The following is a 19513-nucleotide window of genomic DNA, read 5'->3' as shown; positions in this document are numbered from 1 at the left end:
ACTTGTGTCATGGAATACCTAGGGCGACGATCCGATAGATTCTATTGCGACGGAGGAAGTAATTTTAATTTATTTGTGAGCTTTCCATTAGCTAATCACTACCCTTTGCAATTTCTAATACGCCTACTCTGAAAACTTTAATTTGAACAACGGTGGCATGTTTCTAACTTCATTGCCAAAGTGTTATTTTAAGAAAGTGAGCTTCATAGCTAAAGTCCAAATTGATATCCCAACTTCAAATATCTTGATGGGGTATAAATACACCATCTTTTGCTATCCCTTTGGTAGTAACTTTACTGACCAAGCACCATGGATACCATTAGTGCAAATCACAGAGGCTACCACAACCTTATTGTACCACGTAAGGAAAATTAAGCACAAAAGATAAAAGTAAAAATTGCAGGAAATACGATTGCAATTTGCACAGGCAATAAGCCTTTTAAATCTATAGGCAATCCAGAGAGGACGAGTGAAGTCTCGTTAGGGTTTATCGATACGATATCCACAGACATCGTTATGTTTCCTCTATCACAGCTTTACTCTGCCAGCCTTGTACTTAATGTCGGGAACCTAGTTTCCAACTCGTACACCATCTCTGAAAATCGTATTGATAGACCACCTCCGACGTTCATATTGATGCCATCATTGGATACTCGTACTGATGTCATCATCGGATATACCACCTCTGATACATGTATTTTCATCATAAACAGATGGGTGCTGTATAGATCTGGGTGCCAGCGATTCCCAATCGAAGGCAATTAGGCCCACTTTTTTGGTGGTGGTGTGTGGTGATTTTCCTGCAGTTAAGCAGTTTTGGTATAAAGGTTGTGTTTCCCCCAATCTGGGAGTGTTGTAATTGGACGCCATTATCATCCTCCTTGGCATTGTAGCAGGGCCAGAACAAAGTACACGACCATTTGGATAAGTCTTCCTCTGCTTTGTCAGCTTTTGCAACAATCCAATGGTCATCCTCCGAAAGCCTTCTCCAGTATTTGCCTATGCAACAACACCTTATGTGGACCAGTCCATCTCCACGCTTTGCCTCACTACTTTGTGCTTTGAGTATGGGATCATAGCATATCCTTTCTGTTGAATGTGAGAAGGTTTGGCTCATCCTCGTCACAGTCAAACATTTTTTGTTATGTGCTTATTTGAACACTACAAACCCTGACAATGTCCTCATTTTCCTTTCCCTAAAGAAACAATAATTGGGATGTCAGCGTCTTTGAGCAATTTGATCATCAACAACGCCCAATTGACTGTTATGAAGTGGATGCCCACTTTGCTATTCTGTAGATGTTCAGCCACTCTAAAGTAGCCTTCGCTATTATGGTATAAAAATGACCATTCCCCACAGTTGAAGTATTGTATTAATAGGACGACGTTAACTCTATCCTTGGTATAGGGTGAGGGCTTGAACAACGAACAAAACCTTGGATTGGTCTTGCTTGTTTCCCCCACTATACCTTCTCAAGTATTTGCCAGTCTTACAATGTCGTATGTGGACAAGTCCACCTCCACACTTTGCCATCACAGCTTTGTGCTTTACGCCCAAACTCAACTCCCCTGCCTCGACGAAACGGAGGTGACCATGCCTTTCATTGGTGCAGCGTAAGTATGTGTCATTCTCAAGTGATTTGAACAGCACAAACCTTGGCAACTCCATTTCCTTTCCCTCCCCCCTTTTAACTCTCTCTCTCTCAGTCAGGATCAAGTCAGGAGGTGGGGACCGGAGCTCCGGTCCGCACCTCCCCGTTTCTCACATTTCCCGATTGGATTTCGATGATCCGAGCCGCTCAATGTGATCAGAACGTGATTTTAAGGGTACCCGCGTGAAATCAGCAAAAAAAATGACCGGAAAGGGCTTGATCTGAACAGTTTTTTTTTGAACGATTCAGAAAAAAACTGCTCAGATCAAGCCCTTTCCGGTCATTTTTTTTGCTGATTTCTCGTGGGTACCTTTAAAATCACGTTCTGAACACATTGAGCGGCTCGGATCATCGAAATTCAATCAAGAAATGGGGGGTGCGGACCGTAAGGGTGTGGACTTGATCCGAACTGTATATATATATATGCTATGACTTCAATTTGATGTGTGCTTTCTCAGTATAGATCAAGCTCCAGCCCCTACGCAAGATGTTTAACGAACGCCAATTCCTATTCTTATTCTTGCTATACCATAGTTAATATAATGGTCATATCATAAATTTAATAGTGATCAAATCAAAGACTTTAGTATGCAAGTGGCTGTTAGATTCTATTGTTCAATAAAATAAAAATAAGTGTCTCATTTGCTCACATTGTTGTGCTGTAAAGGCCGGCTACAATAAATACTAGATTATATTATAAAGATAGAGAATCATGAGCTTTCCATTAGCTGCTTGTTGTTTGCCTTTTTAAATACGCTTTGATAAACTTTAATTCGAACGACTGTTGACATATTTCTAACTTCAATGCCAAAGTGTTTTTCTTTTCGAAGAAAGTGAACTTCATTGCTAAAGTAAAAAATGGTATCCCAACTTCAAATATTTTGAATCGTGATGGGGTATAAGTGCAGCATCTTTTCTTTTCTTTGTTGGTACTTCAGAAACAAAACAAAGCAAGACAAAAAGAGAAAACTAGCGGATGAACCTTTGGCAAAGACTAGACTAGCGATATCTGCGGGCTAGCTAACAAGTCCCGGATCTCCACTGGGGGAGTGACATGGGACACGAAGTGGTCATCTTGTTCAGCTCCCATTTTTGCTATAATTTGTCCGCGATGAAAATTCCCTACACACAAAGTGTTACCAATGGAGCTTGCCTTTGGTAGTATCAACCATTTTGGAAGTAAATTTACTGACCAAGCACCATGGATGCCATTACTTTAAATCACGAAGGCTGTTATAGCTTTATAGTTCCACAAAAGGAAACATAAACACAAAAGTTACAAGTAAAAACTTATAGGAAATACGATTGCATTTAGCACATACAATAAGCCTTTTAGACATTTACGTGATCCATAGGGGACGAGTGAAGTCTCGTGAGGGTATATAGATACAATATCCACAAAAATTGTTATGGTTATTCTATTATAGCTATACTCCGCGTGCCTTGTACTTGACGTTTGGAGCGTAGTTTCCATCCGCCTTCAATATTTGATTTTTATCATCATCGGGTGGAAGCTGCGGACATTTGGGCGCTATAACGATTCCCAATTGACTGCAATTAGGCCCACTTCTTTGGTGGTGGTGTGTGTTGATTTTCTTGCGGTTAAGCAGCTTTCGAATAATCTTGTGTTTTCCCCAAGCTGGGAGTGTTCTAATTGAACACTATTATCATCCTCCTTGGAATCATAGCATGGCCAGAACAAGGTACACGACCATTTGGATAAGTCTTCCTCTGGTTCGTCAGCTTTTGCAGCAATCCAACTATTATCCTCCGAAAGCCTTCTCCAGTATTTGCCGGTGCTACAACACCTTATGTGGACCAATCCATCTCCACGCTTCGCCATCATGACTTCGTGCTTTGAGTTTTGGCTCATAGCATCTTCTTTGATGAATCTGAGAAGGTTTGGGCCGTTTGGATCATACTCATCACAACACAAGTATTTGTTGTTATGCGCTGATTTGAACACTACAAACCTTGGCAACGTCCTCATTTTCATTTCCCCAATGGCAGCATCTTTGAGATATTTGTTCAACAACGATACCCAATCGACTACAATGAAATACTTCATATCTGAGTATTTTTTTTGTAAATTTCCTCCCGATTTAAAGTTGTCACCAACCTGGAATACGAATGAGCAATCCCCATGACACAAGTGTATTAATAGGACGACATTAACACCATCTTTGGTATAGGGGGAGGGCTTAAACAACGTACAGGACCATTTGGATTTGTCTTCCTCGGGTTCATCAGCCGCCCCACAAATATAAGTGGTGGTTACCCCATCAGAGTCAAGATACCTTCTCAAGTATTTGCCGGTTTGACAATGTCTTATGTGGACAAGTCCACCTCCACACTTTGCCATCACTACTTCGTGCTTTACATCCGGGCTCAAATCGTCCACCCTGACGAAACTGGCGTAACCATCACTTGTGCGGCCTAAGTATTTGTTGTCCTTGAGTGATTTGAACAACACAAACCTTGGCAACTCCATTTCCTCTCCCTCTATGTATATATTTAAGATGATACTAATTGCATGAGTGCTTTCTCAGTATGGATCAAGCTCCAACCCTGCTATGCTATATTTATTTTATAAGAAAGATTTTTTTAACGAATGCCAACTCCTACTCTTATTAGACCATAATTAATATATTGGGTGCCCCTCCGCCCATTTTAAATAATGTAAACTTCGAGGTTGTATGTAAAGTTATTTTATGAGATAAAAAAATCCAACTTCAAATATCTTACCGATCTTATAAAAAAAATCTCTCTCTATCGATGCTAGGTTCTAAATTCAACCAAGGCATGCATGTGACCATTACTTTGCTTGTTTGTAAAGAAAACAATTACGCAATGAAAACTTAAATCATTGCAACTTGCATTCCAATTTGAAATGGAATAGCAAAAAAGTTGGACTGGCAGTCAGATCATAAAATTAATAGCAATCAAAGAACTTATGTATGCAAGTGGAAGTTATATTCAATTGTTCAATAAAATAAAATCGTAAAATCAAGTGTCCCACTTGCTGACATTGCTGTGCTGTAAAGGCCAGCTGCAGTAAATAGTATATTTCATTTAAATATAGAGAATTATATAGCTATCATAGAATTTTTTGCTGCAAGTGGCTAGTCATATTCAACTGTTTAAGAAAATAATAACAAGTGATTTACTTGCTCAACTTGCTTTATGTAATTGCAAATTGTAGCTAATAATATCTTCTACTAGTGACCGGTGCATGCCCGATGCGTATGCAAGTTTATTGCATTTGTTTTAATTATACTTCCAGCTCTCTCTAAGTATAAGCAAAATATAAGGAGATGATGTAGCATGAAGATCTGTGTGTTGTTCATGGTAGAATCGTATATTGGTATAATATCGTATCCTGTTATAGAGTTCAATAAAAAAACCAAGGTTATGAAACGAAGTAGTGTCTGTATTTGCATCTATTCGTTTGACCTCATTTGTCATTTATTCTGCCTATGTCAATAAGATTTTGGCAAGAACCTTGAGATATGCTAGTTTAAGCAAGTGAAAGTCATGGTTGGATACAATTTGTTTAGTTTCACATTATCGCACTACGCTGTCAATAGCCGATTTGTGTGATCTTTAAAATAAAATTCAAGTTTAAGTTTATGTTTTTTGTTGAAAATGCCCTGGAAAATATGTTTTATATATCATGCAAATCGAGTACCTTATCTATTCATTTATCGTTCTATTTGATAAATTTTGTGCATGCTGTGACCCAAATTTATGTTTCCTTTAAGATTGGTACCACTGCAGCCTTATCTCTACTTTTGTAGCCCAATTCAATATGGACACGTTATGCATGCTGAGAGCCTGGGCTTGTGCTTTTCTTTTGTAGAACATCGAGCAACCTGCCTCGTTTCTACGGTGTAACGAGCCGTGCATGCCACTTAGTTTTAGATTATGTTTAGGTTTGGGCAGGTTTGTCTTTGAAGCCAATCTCAATCAAGCTTGAAGAAATCGCTAGTGTAGCTCGAAAGTTCTATTTATTTACTGGTTTTTTTTAGCCTAGCTGAAACAAGCTTTTAGCTACCGCCTACCAGACATCAATTAATCTTGATTTTGTTCATCCATTTGCCACAAAGTCCTGGTGGTTCAAGTTTCCGCAAAATCACGCCAAGTGCCCCATGTTACCCCCTCTATGGCGGTTATAGGCGGTTACTCCAAATCATGGAGTTATTAAACGGTTGCACAAGCTCCCTATTCCCTTTTTCGTGGCCCTGGAGGATAATGGACCATTTGAGGTCAAATCGGTTAACAGGGAGGCAAATCTCCCCTTTCAAGGACATAACTGCCTCCAATATACTAGGGCCAAGTTTATCTTATTAATGAGATCAAGGGAGAATATTGACGGCACACGCTAAGTTGTTAATTTTGGATCCAATTCAAGATTTTCCTTATACATTATGATCGTATCGTTAACGATCTTTTGAATTATATAATAATAAGAATCTATTTTCTTAGTTCTATCCTTGGGCCTAGAACTATACAATTTTATACTAAAAACCGGAGGTAACAAAAATTGGCAAAATGCTCCAGGCTATAGCCAGCTGGATAAAAATGAATCAAAAGGAGATATTCGGATTCCTATGGGATATAGGTGGCTGGAGTCGCGCACTAACCAGAACGACCTTTGTTATATGTATATGGTTACAATTATCTACGTTCCCAATGTGCCTATGATGTAGTACCTGGCGGCCAATTAGCTAGTGTCTATCATCTTACGAGAATAGAGTATGATGTAGATCAACCAGAAGAGGTGCGCATAAAGGTATTTGCTCCAAGGAGCAATCCTAGAATTCCGTTTGTTTTCTGGGTTTGGAAAAGTGTTGATTTTCAAGAGTGGGAATCTTATGATATGTTGGGAATATTTTATGATAATCATCTGCGTTTGAAACGTATCTTAATGCCTGAAAGTTGGATAGGGTGGTGGGCTTGATCTCAAGAACTAACCGCCCATAACATAAGAGCCACAACCCACATTTCAACAGGGCTCTACATACCTAAATTGTTCGGGCCTCCCTCTATTTAAATCAGAACCAGCATAGTCCATTAACTCTAAATCCATTGGGTTAACAGCTCCCATGATTTCAGGCCCAAATCATCCCTAATTCGCCAAACGGCCCTCTCGCAATAACCCATGGCTGGATGCCAATTTTGGGTTTGAACACAATGTGAACTAATGCTACCTTATCTGCTTCATTGTTCCCCACAAAAAGCATGCTTATGTATATCAAGACCTTGTGTTTAGACTTCTTCACTATCAGCATGAATTGATGTGGCCTTTATATTACATCAATGCTTCCTTGATATGTAACTTCAATCAATGTGGACTTTTCTTTACTGGGCACTAGTGCTTACCCATTTCCTTTGTTTCCTCTATACAGCAGGATTTTCGGAATCGACTTTAGATAACCACCATGGATCATGTCATTCAATGTCTTAAGCCGGGTCAGACCTGATATGAATGAATTTTTGATAGTAGAATAGGCAGCATTGGGAAAATTAAATCAATTTTGAACTTTTGCAGAAGCAAATATGAGGTAATTTTCATCTTTATCCGCAGATATTTTTCCATATGGGTTTATTCATGTATGGTATGCCTTTCTGTTTTTAAATAGCAGTAGGTTCATATCGTTATGGTATGCTAATTATTTGTTTTCAGCCCTTTGTTCGATAACTTGTCAGGTCATTCCCTTGTCCATTCTTTTTGGGTATTAATCGTTTAAATTTATTTGGAAGTTGGAACTCATTCAAGTCTATTTTGGTTGGTTGTCCGCTGCTTTTGGTTCTAGGTTTTCCAATTGAAACAGCTTATTTGGGCTGTAATTTTAATATCTCCTTATCATCAACAAAATGCATGTAAGAGGAAATTGTTTTTTAATTCATATTGGGTACCATCCTGTATTTAGAAAATTATTTTGTTTCTTTCTGAGCCATTATTGTGGTTTTGAACCGTCTAAGATAAGTAATAAAAGAAGTTCATTTCATACTTGAGGTGAACTTCGGAATCCCGGACCAAGTGATGGCCCACAAAACCAACTTACTGTTTCAAGAGGCAGATTTAAGTTGGCGAGTGCAAACAATGGGAGCATTATATTAGCAGGAAAGTTAATTTGCCGGGGATCAGTAGAGTAGATCTGATATCACCAGTAACTGTTTGCATTGTTTTCGAAGGTCATGAACTACGGTTTTCATGGCAGTCTTTCTTGCACTTCATTGTTGAACACTATGGAGAATAATTTCAAAGTTCAAATCACAGTTGAATTCCATGACTTAGATGGGACGAAAGTATTAAAAAAAACAGAATGATGGAAAGTGAAGTGAAAGATGGGGATAGAAAATTTACTAGAGCTTGAATTCAAAAATATGAAACTTGGAATTGTGACTAAGAACTCGTCCATGGAATCTCAAATGGAAGCAATTGTAAAATTCTCTCCTTTTCCTTGCAGGTTTCACTAGTTCTCTCCTACACCCAAAAGAATTTAAAGAAACCAAATAAAAAGCACCTAATCTATGTGGGATTAATTCTCTATGGCCATGATCTAGTTCAGTTCACTCCATGTTATCTGCCTTTTCTGTTTGTGTTCTAGCTGAAAGTGGAAAGCAAGCAACCATGCATCCAAAGTTCAAAACTCTGTTTCTGACCCTTTAGCGGTGCTCAGTTGAGAGGCTCAACGGTTCGTCCAGCTCGTGGTTTAACACCGACACGCATGTCAGATTATAAGGTTTTATCGATCAAGATAGCAGGTAATGGTCAGGACGAGTATGAACCTAGTTCTCTCTTTGCTTCTTGTTTGAAGATAGCTTCGTTTCCATTTTATGTCTTCAGTATCGTCAGAAAGAACTGTTTTGGAAGAAATGAAAAAACCGGCTGCGAAATCTTAAAGGGAGAGTCAGATATTGGAAGAGAAGGAGAATTCTGGGGGGAAAATTAGACGGACAGAGAAGCGGAAGAGGAGAACAAGAGGTTCAGGTGGGTATGACTTTGTTTTGAAATCTGGATTGGTGGTCAATTGTTTTCTCAAATATCGTCAGGACAGCCAACTTGTGAAACCTATTATAGGGGAGCATGGAATCTCAACGGTGTGTTTGAATCTTGGATTTGTAATGGGAAAGACAGAATACGTGAAAAGTGGAAAACTGTAACCCAAGTAAATTTGTTTTCTTGTTTTGGTCGAGTTGGGAGAATGAGAAGAACAGTAAGTGGTGTTTGTTTGGGAAACTAGATGTAATTTTGATGTTTGAACATTGTTAGGTACTGGGTTGAACATGGGACGTACTGTCTTGATGGCAAATGAGGCTGTTTTCATGCTCTCTCTCTCTCTCTCTCTCTCTCAATTTTGCAGAAAATGTAAGGGTTTGTTTTTTTCTTTTTTTGATCAGAATGTAAGGGTTTGTTTGAAACATAAAGAAGGGCAAATTATAGTTACCCCCCTCTAACTATGCCTCGCGTACACTTATCCCCCTCTAACTTTTTTTTTGGCACTTAACCCCCTCAAACTAACGGAAATTCAAACGGTCATAACTTCTTCGTCCAAAATCGAAAATGTGCAAATTATATATAGATTTCGAGGTCTTGAAGTCAAATTTCTAATAATACCAAAATCACATCACGATTCAAAGCACACAGAAAGTTATGATCAAAAGAGTAAGGACTAGTAGACAGAAAGACCGTTTTGATCATAACTTTCTATGTGCTTTGAATCGTGATGTGATTTTGGTGTCATTAGAAAGCTGACTTCAAGACCTCGAAATTGATATATAATTTGCATATTTTCGATCTTGAACGAAGAAGTTATGACCGTTTGAAATTATGACCATTTGAATTTCCGTTAGTTTGAGGGGGTTGAGTGCCAAAAAAAAAGTTAGAGAGGGGTAAGTGTATGCGAGGCATAGTTAGAGAGGCGTAACTATAATTTGCCCAGAAAAGAAAGGAAGGAAGGAAAAATCATTATCCCTCTTTTTCCTTTCTTTTCTTTTCTTCTAAGTTCCAAACAGGCCGTAAATCTAGTACGTCAGTGAATAAACTTTGGCAAATTTGTTTATGGGAGTTTTGAAATTGATACCAAACTCGTGTCCTTGGAATTCTGCATCATCTTTTTGTGTTTTTTTTTTTTTTTGGGTAGTGATAATGTCAAAACTGTTTTTGTTGGCGCCAAAACTTCAATGCATAAAAGTCTTGTACACTGTATATGGTATAAGCCTTTTGTGCACAAGAGTTTTGGCATTAACAAAAACAGTTTTGGCATTATCATTTCTTCTTTTTTTTAATATTTTCCATTGATGAATATAAAACGTTTTTCCTTATTTTTCGTTCAGTAAATTATTTTTGCCTGTATTTTGCATTTTTGGCAAAATTGTGTTGTGTTCATTATTTACTGGAAAATCCATATTTGGTTCGATTGTTAATGATTCTCGTTTAGGTATTGGCAAACAATATCGAGAAATGTCGCGAGCATGCTTTAATGAATTTGAAGATTGAAAAAGTCTAAGAACAAACTTTTCAAATACTTGAAACTTTCTTCTGAGTTATTTGATTTATATGGGCTCGTATGCATCAAACAGTTTCGGATGTGTTTAAAAGTAGTCATCGTACCATTGGTTATTGAAATATAGTACGTACCTCCTCACATAAAATAGAAGTATTTACTCCAACCGACAGTTTTTTTGAGAGAGAAACGGTTAAATCCAATTTTTCTTAAATTAAATTTTCTTAATTTTTTTTTAAAAAAAATGATAGTTTTTTCATCAATTTTTTTGGAAAATAAATGTAACTAAAAAATCAAAATTTTAAAAATAGTAAAGATGAATAAGAAAACAAGATTTTCAGATTATATATGAACTTTTTAAAAAAATTTACTTTCCTTTATATTTTAATACTAGTTTTCTATTATTATTCATGTTGGTCTAATGTCTAATCTCAACTAATTTGAAAAACAAGTTTACTAACCAGGAGAGTTGTCTTAAAGAAATATATACTTAAACATTTTAATTATTAATGTCGTTTATTTGATTTAAAAACTAAAACGCTCTGTCAAGAAATGTCTAATATACCTCTCTAGCTTGAGAGATGGATTCAATCGTGGAGATCCACTCTGATTAAGAAAATTTAAAAAGTCAACTAAAATATAAAAAATAATTTGTACACTCTGTTGCGATTTTTTTTAATGCGTTTCAAAAAAAAAAATTTGTTGGGCTTTAAAGGTATTTTGTGTGCAGTTATAAGCATTATAAGAAATTAGTATGTACTTTTTTTGGGAAAATGACGGCCAATGACATGTTTTGATAATTAATACCTACTAAGGATATTTTCAGCATTAACAAATGTTCTTAACTTGTCCTTGGCGGGTATTAATTATCAAAACACGTCCTGAGCCGTCATTTTTCCTTGTTTTTTCGTTGTTTCTTTCCTAGAAAGTCTGTTCACATAGACTATTAGTGCATGGATTGTACACAGATTTTATTGTGGGGCCCACCACAAGTTTCGCATAAATGGTTCGAGCCGTTCATTAAATGCAAAATACTTTTTTAAAGGTCTCCACGAAAAATTAGTTCAATTCGATATCTATAGATGCTCGATCCATTCGTCTAACTTTTCATTTAGATTTCATGAGCATCTATAGGTATTGGATTGAGCTGATTTTTTCCTAACGAACCTTGAAAAAATATTTTAAATTTAATGAACGGTTCGAATAATTTGTTTGGAATCCGTGCTGGACCCCACAATAAAATTTGTGCATAAATTATTTGTGTGTAGCAGGTTTCTTTTTTTCCTATCATGAGTAGTAGTATGTACGAGTATTTTATTACACTTTTTTTTGCCCACCAATTTCCTATACCTTTCACACATTTAAATACCAAAGATGCGATAATTACAAACACATTGGCCACAAACAAATAAAAAAAAACACTCGCAATGTATGTGGCTAAGTCGCATAAAACGCGCGCGAGTGCAGGTGTGAGTGCGCGAGCGCTAGAGTGAAAGCTTTTCTCAAAAACTTTCAAAACAACTAAAATTCATAAATGCAAGAATTGAGAGCACGAGTGCATATCAAGATTTAATAGCGCAAGCATAAGTCACTTTCAAGAATTATGTGGCTAATAGATGTGGGCCCCTCACATTACATGTGCAAGTGTGTGTGGGGTCCACACTCATTGTAAGTGTTTGTTCATTTGTTTGTAGTTTGTACAATTTGTACCTGTGATGGTAGAGTTTTCCTTTAAATACGCATTTTTCAGCTTAACAACCTTCGATTGGGGTCAATGGATCAGATCTGAACTCAATAAGATCCGGTAAATTTGATTTCAGTAATCCGAATCCAAAAAATCAAATATCCGAACTGATATTTCAAATTCTGATGAATGCCCAATGTCACAAATATAATCTACCTAATAAAACATAAGGATGTGGGGACCACACAAACACAAGTTGAAAGAAAGGCTGAGATTCATTTGATCCAAGGGCTGACGTGTGCTCTCCAACTCTCTTAAGAATACACCCACACTCTTACAAATATATTACAAAATAAGCCATTTAAGGATAGGTAGTACCGTAGGTACGGGCAAACACTAGTAATAGTAAAAAATACACCGATGACAGCGATTGATCCAAAAGGCAAGTCAGTTGAAAACTTAGATCTTGTTCCATTAAGGTTTTTATTTTTTAAATATTTATTTTTTATTTTATGAAACATGTCATTTTCTCACATTACATCACACTTAATTTAAATAATAAATAAGAAAGGACTACTAACCAGATGGAGAGTAACAAGTAAGAAAGGACTACTAACCAGATGGGGAGAGAGAGAGAGAGGGGATATATGTTATATCTTATTTTTTGTTTTAAAAAAATTAAGATTCCAATTAGTGTCGGATAAAATCCGATATATCCGAAACCGATCCGATTAGTGTCCGAATTATCCAATTTGCATTTGTTGGTTTAGGTCGAATTTTTATATATGGAATTAGAGGTGTCAACTGACACGGCACGTTCAAAATGTGTCACGACATGGGTACGGTTTTAAAGAGATACGATACTGGCACGATTTAGACGGACACAATACTGCACGGTTCGTTTGGCACCTCTAACGTTTTTTTTTTTTTTTTTTTTTGATCAGGCACCTCTAACGTTGGATTCGGCTTCTATCTGAACTGTTTTGACAGGCCTAGTTGGGGCTGTTTTCAGTAAAAAATTAATTATAAGACCAGCAGACGCGCCACGTCATTGTCACTAAATGCCGCCCCCAAACTTTGCGACGTTTGCGTCAACGGGGGCGGCCATTGGTCATCCTCGTCACTGAGAAAGTAATCCCCCAACCGCGGTGCATATAACCATTCTGTCACAGCCAATGAATAGCAAGTACCACGCTGTGCCTGAAACATGCTTGACAGGTCACGGGCGACTTTAGCATTCCCCCACGAAGGAATCTTCCATTCCCTCGACGCGTTCACACATTCCCTCGACGCGTTCACACCTAGCACACGGAATATACTACTCCTAAAATCCAGAAAAACAAAAAAGAAAAAGCCCACTGATTTTATTTTTTATGGGAATGACTTAAATGACCTCGAGAAGAAGGTTTTTAATTATCTTCCCTGAGCGTCCTCTGTTGGATGCGGAACGATTATCGTGAAATCAAGACCGGCCCAAGGTATGTAGAACACATTTTGTACGTGCCGTGCCAGTTGACACCTCTAATTCCATATGTTAAAATCCAACCTGAGCCGACAAATGCCAATTGGATAATTCGGACACTAATCGGATCGGTTTCGGATATATCGGATTTTATCCGACACTAATTGGAATCTTAATTTTTTTAGGCCGAGTGTAGAACAAACGCCATTGTCTTAGGCCGACTAGTGAAATAGTGTTCTACATGAATTTCATAATTTAAAAATAATAAACAGAAATACTTTTCTATATATAATTTGCATTCATACTATTCAACATAGTAAATATTTCTGTCTTAATAGCTTGTGCGGTTGAAATAATATTCGGTGAACTCAAGTTTGAATCACAGCTGTCCTAATTTGTGTGATTGGAGGAATTTTTTTTGGCAAAAAGACATTATAAAAAAGTACCCTACCAGGATTTGAAAGAGCACTTATATGAAAGAGCAAACACTTTACCATTGAACCACAAAAAAAGTTTGTATTATAGTTGCACAAAGAAAATATATATACTTATCTAGGAAGAAGTATCCCATTTTTTGCCGAAAATGTAAAGGCCCAAGGCGGTGGCCTCTTGGGCCTTCCCATTGGGCCGGCCCTGCGTGAAATGGTGAGTAGCACGCGGTTCGTGGTGCGCTAGCACAGTGTCGCCTACCCGTTCATATTATGCTTTTGTGTGGAAGAGATGGAAACCAGGATACATGCAGCCATTCAACGGTGCCATCAGCTCGGTTTTGGACTCGTCTTGGGCACGCACGACTGAAAATGAATGAATCGATGACACCGTGTCAGTACGCGCATGAGGTGGCATTGTTTCCATAAAATATTGTTTCTGGCTATCAAATGAAAACTAATTTGACCCAAAAAAAAAAAAAAAACCCTTCAAATTAGCCGATTATCATTAGAGGCTTTAGAGCACATCTTATTTACAACACCCATTTTGGATTTCAACCATGCAATTTTATGTGATGTGAGCTCTCACTTTGGGTTTGTGTAAACAACTAAAACTAGCCATTGACTAACCATCAAATAAGTTCCTCTCAGTGGAGGCCTGGTTCGAGTCTCGCGAGGGGCGATTCGGGGTTCTAAGACTATGGACAATCTCTGAACTCTACGTGAACTAACATTTTAATATTCCGCTAATTGATCTACTTTTGTCTTTAATGATGAAGTAATTTAGTCAATTAATTTTTTCTAACAAACTTTTATTTTCGCCCCCACACATTTGATTTTTGTCTCCATTAAACATTTTTCCACCTACCCCAAAAAAGGCTCTTTGTACCAGGATTGCCTAGACCCAATCTCAGCCGCTCATCATCAAACCCAACACCAACCGTAGATCTCCGCAATCCCACGGCCCAGAATAGTCTACTAGAAGCGTCTCCTCCTTTATAATCTCTTCTTTCACAGCCGCTTGTCTTGCTCTACTCGTGTCGTCCTCGCGCCCGGACCCTGCCTTTCGATCACTCTCTCCTCCACTCTCTCTCTCTATCTCTCTCTCTCGGCTTCCAAAGGTTCGTCATCTAACCTGATCCTCTCTCGCTCTGCATTTTAATTGCTGCCGTCTATAGCATTTTAGCCGTAGATGTATTTGTGTGCTATGTATATCTGTTGTACGCCTACTTGTTATTCGAACGAGAGTGCGTCGTCGTGCTTTTGATTCGTTCACGTTGATCGAGTTGTTACTGGTTTGGATTGAAATATCTGCTGCTTTCGTTTGAATCTGTGCATATAGTACGTCTCATGTAGTCATGTGCTTGTGATCTCATTTGTTTGACCTGATTTACTGATTATATCTTATTATATGAACGTTTATATACTTATATATGTGTGTGTGAATTTCCGTTTGACCAAAAAATATATGTGTGTGTGCGTGTGTCTTCGTTTGATATGCTTGTTTGTATACTTTTGAGCGTCGATCACCTTGTTTGGTTCTCATTTTTTAAAGTTATTTTTGATGTAATGAGTGAAGAGAGATAGAAAGAAAAAGATATTGAGAAATGTGTAGAGAGAAAAATGAGATGGGAACCAAACAAGGTGTATATAATTTGATCCGATTGTAGCGAGTGCAAATTTGTTCACTCTCGCTAAATGAAGGTAATGAAGGTGAACAAAACCCTCGCTCTGACTGGTGGGGAAAATGTGGGGTCCATGGATCAATACACTTTTTTGATAGTAATGAGGTTAGTTGTGGTGGGACCCAACCTTTTTTCACCAAAGTGAGGGTTTTGTTTGCTCTCATTCTGTGAGGGCGAACAATTTCTGACTCGATTGTAGCTCATTTGCTGGAGTATTGAATGTGTTTCATGTAAGTAGAAGCTAAACGTACGTTAGGATTGGGGGAGTCACACGCATGCAACACAGAGACAGTTGAGAGAAAAATCCCCTATTCACAACCAATAGTTAAAAAAAAAACCCTCTCGGAGGAGGAGGAGCACCTTGATCCGCCTCACTCTACTCTGTCCCTCACACTTCTTTGGTTTCTCTCGACAGCCTCACCACAGCTCACGACACTCCAGATTTCTGCGACGTTCTCGCACGCCCAGATGGCTCTCACCTGTGGCTATTTATAGGCCTCGATGCACCTTCTTCGCCCTTAAACCATTAACGAAAAGTGGGTGGTGTTTGGCATTAGACAAGGTGGTTGGAAGTTGGGACTTTGAGCCTAAAAACTACAACATAGACGTCTGATTGTTTTAAATGTGTTCTGTATGTGCGGCTATTTACTTGTTATTCACATGGACTGGATTATAAATGGGATTGTAGCTGACTTGATTCAGTTAAAGTTTTTTAGAAGAATCAAGAAATTTTTACATCGTTAGAGGTTAGGTTCAAGCTGATTGTTGCTCATTTGATGTGAAATCTGTGTTTAATTTGTGTGAAACTGTTATAGGGCGTTAGCTATGGGAAAGTGCTACCCGACTGTGAGTGAGGAGTACAAGAAGGCTGTAGAGAAAGCCAAGAGGAAGCTCAGAGGCTTCATTGCTGAGAAGAATTGTGCTCCACTTATGCTCCGTCTCGCGTATGTTACCTCACTGTCTCAAGTTATCAATCCATTATAAGTAGATCTTCTGTTGAATGATGATTCACTTATATTTGGATAGTCATACGGTCTTTTTGTATGCAGATGGCACTCTGCTGGTACTTACGATGTGAGTACTAAGACTGGAGGTCCGTTCGGGACAATGAGGCACAAGGCTGAGCAAGGTCACGGTGCCAACAACGGCCTTGAGATTGCTGTCAGGCTGCTGGAGCCCATTAAGGAACAGTTCCCGATCCTCTCGTACGCTGACTTCTATCAGGTCTTTCTCTTAATTTCAGTAACAAGAAACATATCTATACACATACGTCTCCATTTTCTGTGAATTTGTTGTTATAAACACAATTTTTATGTGGATTGTCTTGTGGCCCTTGAATGTAGTTGGCTGGAGTTGTTGCTGTTGAGGTTACTGGAGGACCTGATGTTCCATTCCATCCGGGGAGACCGGTACGTAAAAATATCACTATCTTATGTTTTCTAGAGTTATATGTTAAAGGTTAATGATTGCTGAGCAGTTATTTAGGATGAACTGAAAGATTTCATTGTTTCACTACACACAGTGCTTTTGTAGTTATGCATTGATGACAGTTTGAATGGTTAACTAGGACTTAACTGATATATATTATGCTTGTTAAGCCATGATTCTGTCAACACTGAAAATATTGTAAGTTTTATTTCATTGTTTTGGGTTCGGTAGACAATGCCTACTGTAGGTACAACTGCATGGGCACATTTACTTGCCTTTGTTCATGCTTTGTTATGCTTTTGGTCTGATTGATTCATCTGCATTGGGGTTTGTGCCTGTTGAGGAGGAGACAATGCCTTGAGTTTCTGGTCATAGCCTTGGTATCCATTTGTTCTGATGTGTAGCAGCTATCATGCTTCTTACTGCTGTAATGCTGCAATGGGTGTTTGTAGAAATCAAGGCAAGGTGTTATCTAACTACAAACATAAAAAACAAATTATATCTTGCTGAACTGAATCATGCAATTTCAAAGTGGATTGGTTTGGAATTCTCTTTAGTTTGGTGGTATTGTCTTAATCTTGAAATTGCCGGCGGTTGAATGAAAGTTGGAATGTTTGAGTTATTGGTTAGTAACAATATCCTTCATGATCTGCGTAGGAGTAGATGATCTAGATGATTTGGGGAAAATGTAATTAGTTTGAGAAGCATAATAAAGTTGCTTGAGCGCAGTGTGTCTCTGTTCTTTACTTATATGTCAATGCTTGTACAGTCGTTTGCAAAGACTTGAAAACACCAACGGCAATGACGTAAATGAGTGAAGTGGTTTTACCAAGGATATTGTTTGGTGACTTTTTTTTAATTTAGTTAATGTTATCTCTTCTATTGGTTCGATTCTTTTGTTAGCATTGGCTGCCATGGAACTTAGCTGTAGGGCCGTAGGCATGTATATGTTCATGGGTGCACACACAAATGCATTTTTGAGTTATTACTGTCATTTCTTTTGGTTGTTTTGCATTGGTCTTCTTTTTCTTGAGTTTTAGCTTTTGCTCCTTTAGTTTGTCGAGTTATTGGTATTTTTCTTTTTGTCTGGTATTTAGCCTCTTGGATGAGTCTTGATGTGAATTATTTTGTTCATTCAGGACAAGACTGAGCCACCAGTTGAAGGCCGCCTTCCTGATGCTACCAAAGGTTAGTAGTTATTTGGCAACATTGTTCTAATTACACTAGTGGGATCTGGGGCACTTTATAAATAACATATGAATTCATAATTTTTGTCCAGGAACACCAATAATAATTTCTTGAATTACTCAATAAAATTTTTTATTCACGATTAACTTGTCTGCTCAACTGCAGGAACTGACCATTTGAGGGATGTGTTCGTCAAACAAATGGGCCTTTCTGACCAGGACATTGTTGCTCTCTCTGGTGGCCATACCCTGGTCTGTACTAGATTCTGTTTCCTTTTACTCCTCTTGACACTTTCCTATGTGTTTATTGTCTGTTTTGTTATACGTTTTGGTAATAGTAGTAATTAGTGATAATGTTGTGTTCTGTTCATAATTCTTCAGGGAAGGTGCCACAAGGAACGTTCTGGATTTGAGGGACCATGGACTGCCAATCCACTCATCTTCGATAACTCCTACTTCACGTATGTCTTGGGCTGTCGTTGTTCCATTGTCGTTAACTGTTGCATTTCTAGCTGTTAGTTTGGGCAATCATTCACGTATGGTTTTCTGTTTTAGTTATTGGTAGGAGTGAGAAATGGGGAGTTAAAACACTTAAAAACCGTTGGTTTTAATTGGTGGGTTTTTTCATTTGAGCAGGGAACTCCTTACTGGAGAGAAAGAAGGACTTCTTCAGCTGCCAACTGACAAGGCTCTCCTTTCCGATCCTTCCTTCCGCCCTCTTGTTGACAAATATGCCGCGGTTCGCATATTCATCACCTGTCAACTTAGTTTTTCACCTTTGACTTTAATGCATCTAACTGTAGGCATATTGTTCTAGATTTGATTGGTGGAACTTTTTTAGTTGCATATAGTGATGACTATATTTTTTTTTCAGGATGAGGATGCTTTCTTTGTAGACTATGCCGAAGCTCACATGAAGCTTTCTGAGCTGGGGTAACTATAATTCCTTGCTGCTGTTTTTAAACCTCATGCCATTGTCACTTCAGGTTGGCCTTATGGACTGTTTGCCCTGTTTTTGACAGGTTTGCCGAAGCTTAAACTGTTGAACTGATGGATCTTGGTTGGTGGCCTGGTCTGGCCTTTGTCTCCTGCGCATCATTTTGCTTTTGATTCTCAATGAAAAAACTTGGTTCTTGGGCAGTTGATTCCTGGTAAATTTGTAATGATTTGCTTATCCGCACGACGGGTTGAAAGTTTGGTGGTCGTTGAAAATGACAATCTTCAAATAAGATTAGCTCTATGTGAACATATTTTACCCATCTCTCTCTAGTTTTTGCTGAAGCATAACCTTGCAATGAGGTATGCTGTGTGATTGATGGAGACACAACCCCAGGAGAGCGCTTTGAGGTTTTGCCCAATGTGCTTTCACTCCAGGTGAACTAAGTGCCTGTTGACCAAGACAGTTCAGCGTTGTTAACGGGCTCGGGGGGCTCTGCTGCCTGGGTGGGGACAGCAGGCCCTACACACACCTCAA

At 38.3% G+C, this 19513-nt stretch overlaps 2 protein-coding genes across 3 annotated transcripts in view; one reads left to right on the top strand and one right to left on the bottom strand.

Annotated features, from left to right (window-relative positions):
* Window positions 1–19298, top strand: part of LOC131318785 (L-ascorbate peroxidase, cytosolic) — a 53260-nt gene extending 33962 nt beyond the window's left edge. The window contains exons 1-10 of one of the 2 annotated variants that reach the window (XM_058348793.1): window positions 14743–14860; window positions 16240–16368; window positions 16474–16648; window positions 16768–16833; window positions 17992–18040; window positions 18206–18291; window positions 18421–18500; window positions 18676–18778; window positions 18914–18972; window positions 19062–19298. In XM_058348793.1, coding sequence (XP_058204776.1) covers window positions 16250–16368; window positions 16474–16648; window positions 16768–16833; window positions 17992–18040; window positions 18206–18291; window positions 18421–18500; window positions 18676–18778; window positions 18914–18972; window positions 19062–19077 — 753 coding nt within the window. In that variant the 5' untranslated portion in view covers window positions 14743–14860; window positions 16240–16249 and the 3' untranslated portion in view covers window positions 19078–19298. Of the gene's footprint in view, window positions 1–14742; window positions 14861–16239; window positions 16369–16473; window positions 16649–16767; window positions 16834–17991; window positions 18041–18205; window positions 18292–18420; window positions 18501–18675; window positions 18779–18913; window positions 18973–19061 lie in introns of those variants that run through there. The other variant, XM_058348870.1, reaches the window with a different exon arrangement.
* LOC131331576 (uncharacterized) lies at window positions 3184–4143 on the bottom strand. The gene has a single exon (XM_058365613.1). It carries the CDS (start codon window positions 4141–4143, stop codon window positions 3184–3186), a length of 960 nt encoding a protein of 319 aa, XP_058221596.1.
* Window positions 19299–19513: the final 215 nt, after the last annotated feature.

Source organism: Rhododendron vialii, chromosome 1a, assembly GCF_030253575.1.
Source record: "Rhododendron vialii isolate Sample 1 chromosome 1a, ASM3025357v1".
NCBI lineage: Eukaryota > Viridiplantae > Streptophyta > Magnoliopsida > Ericales > Ericaceae > Rhododendron > Rhododendron vialii.
The sequence above is the reverse complement of the archived record's forward strand: the minus strand, read 5'-3'. Positions and strand labels throughout refer to the sequence as shown.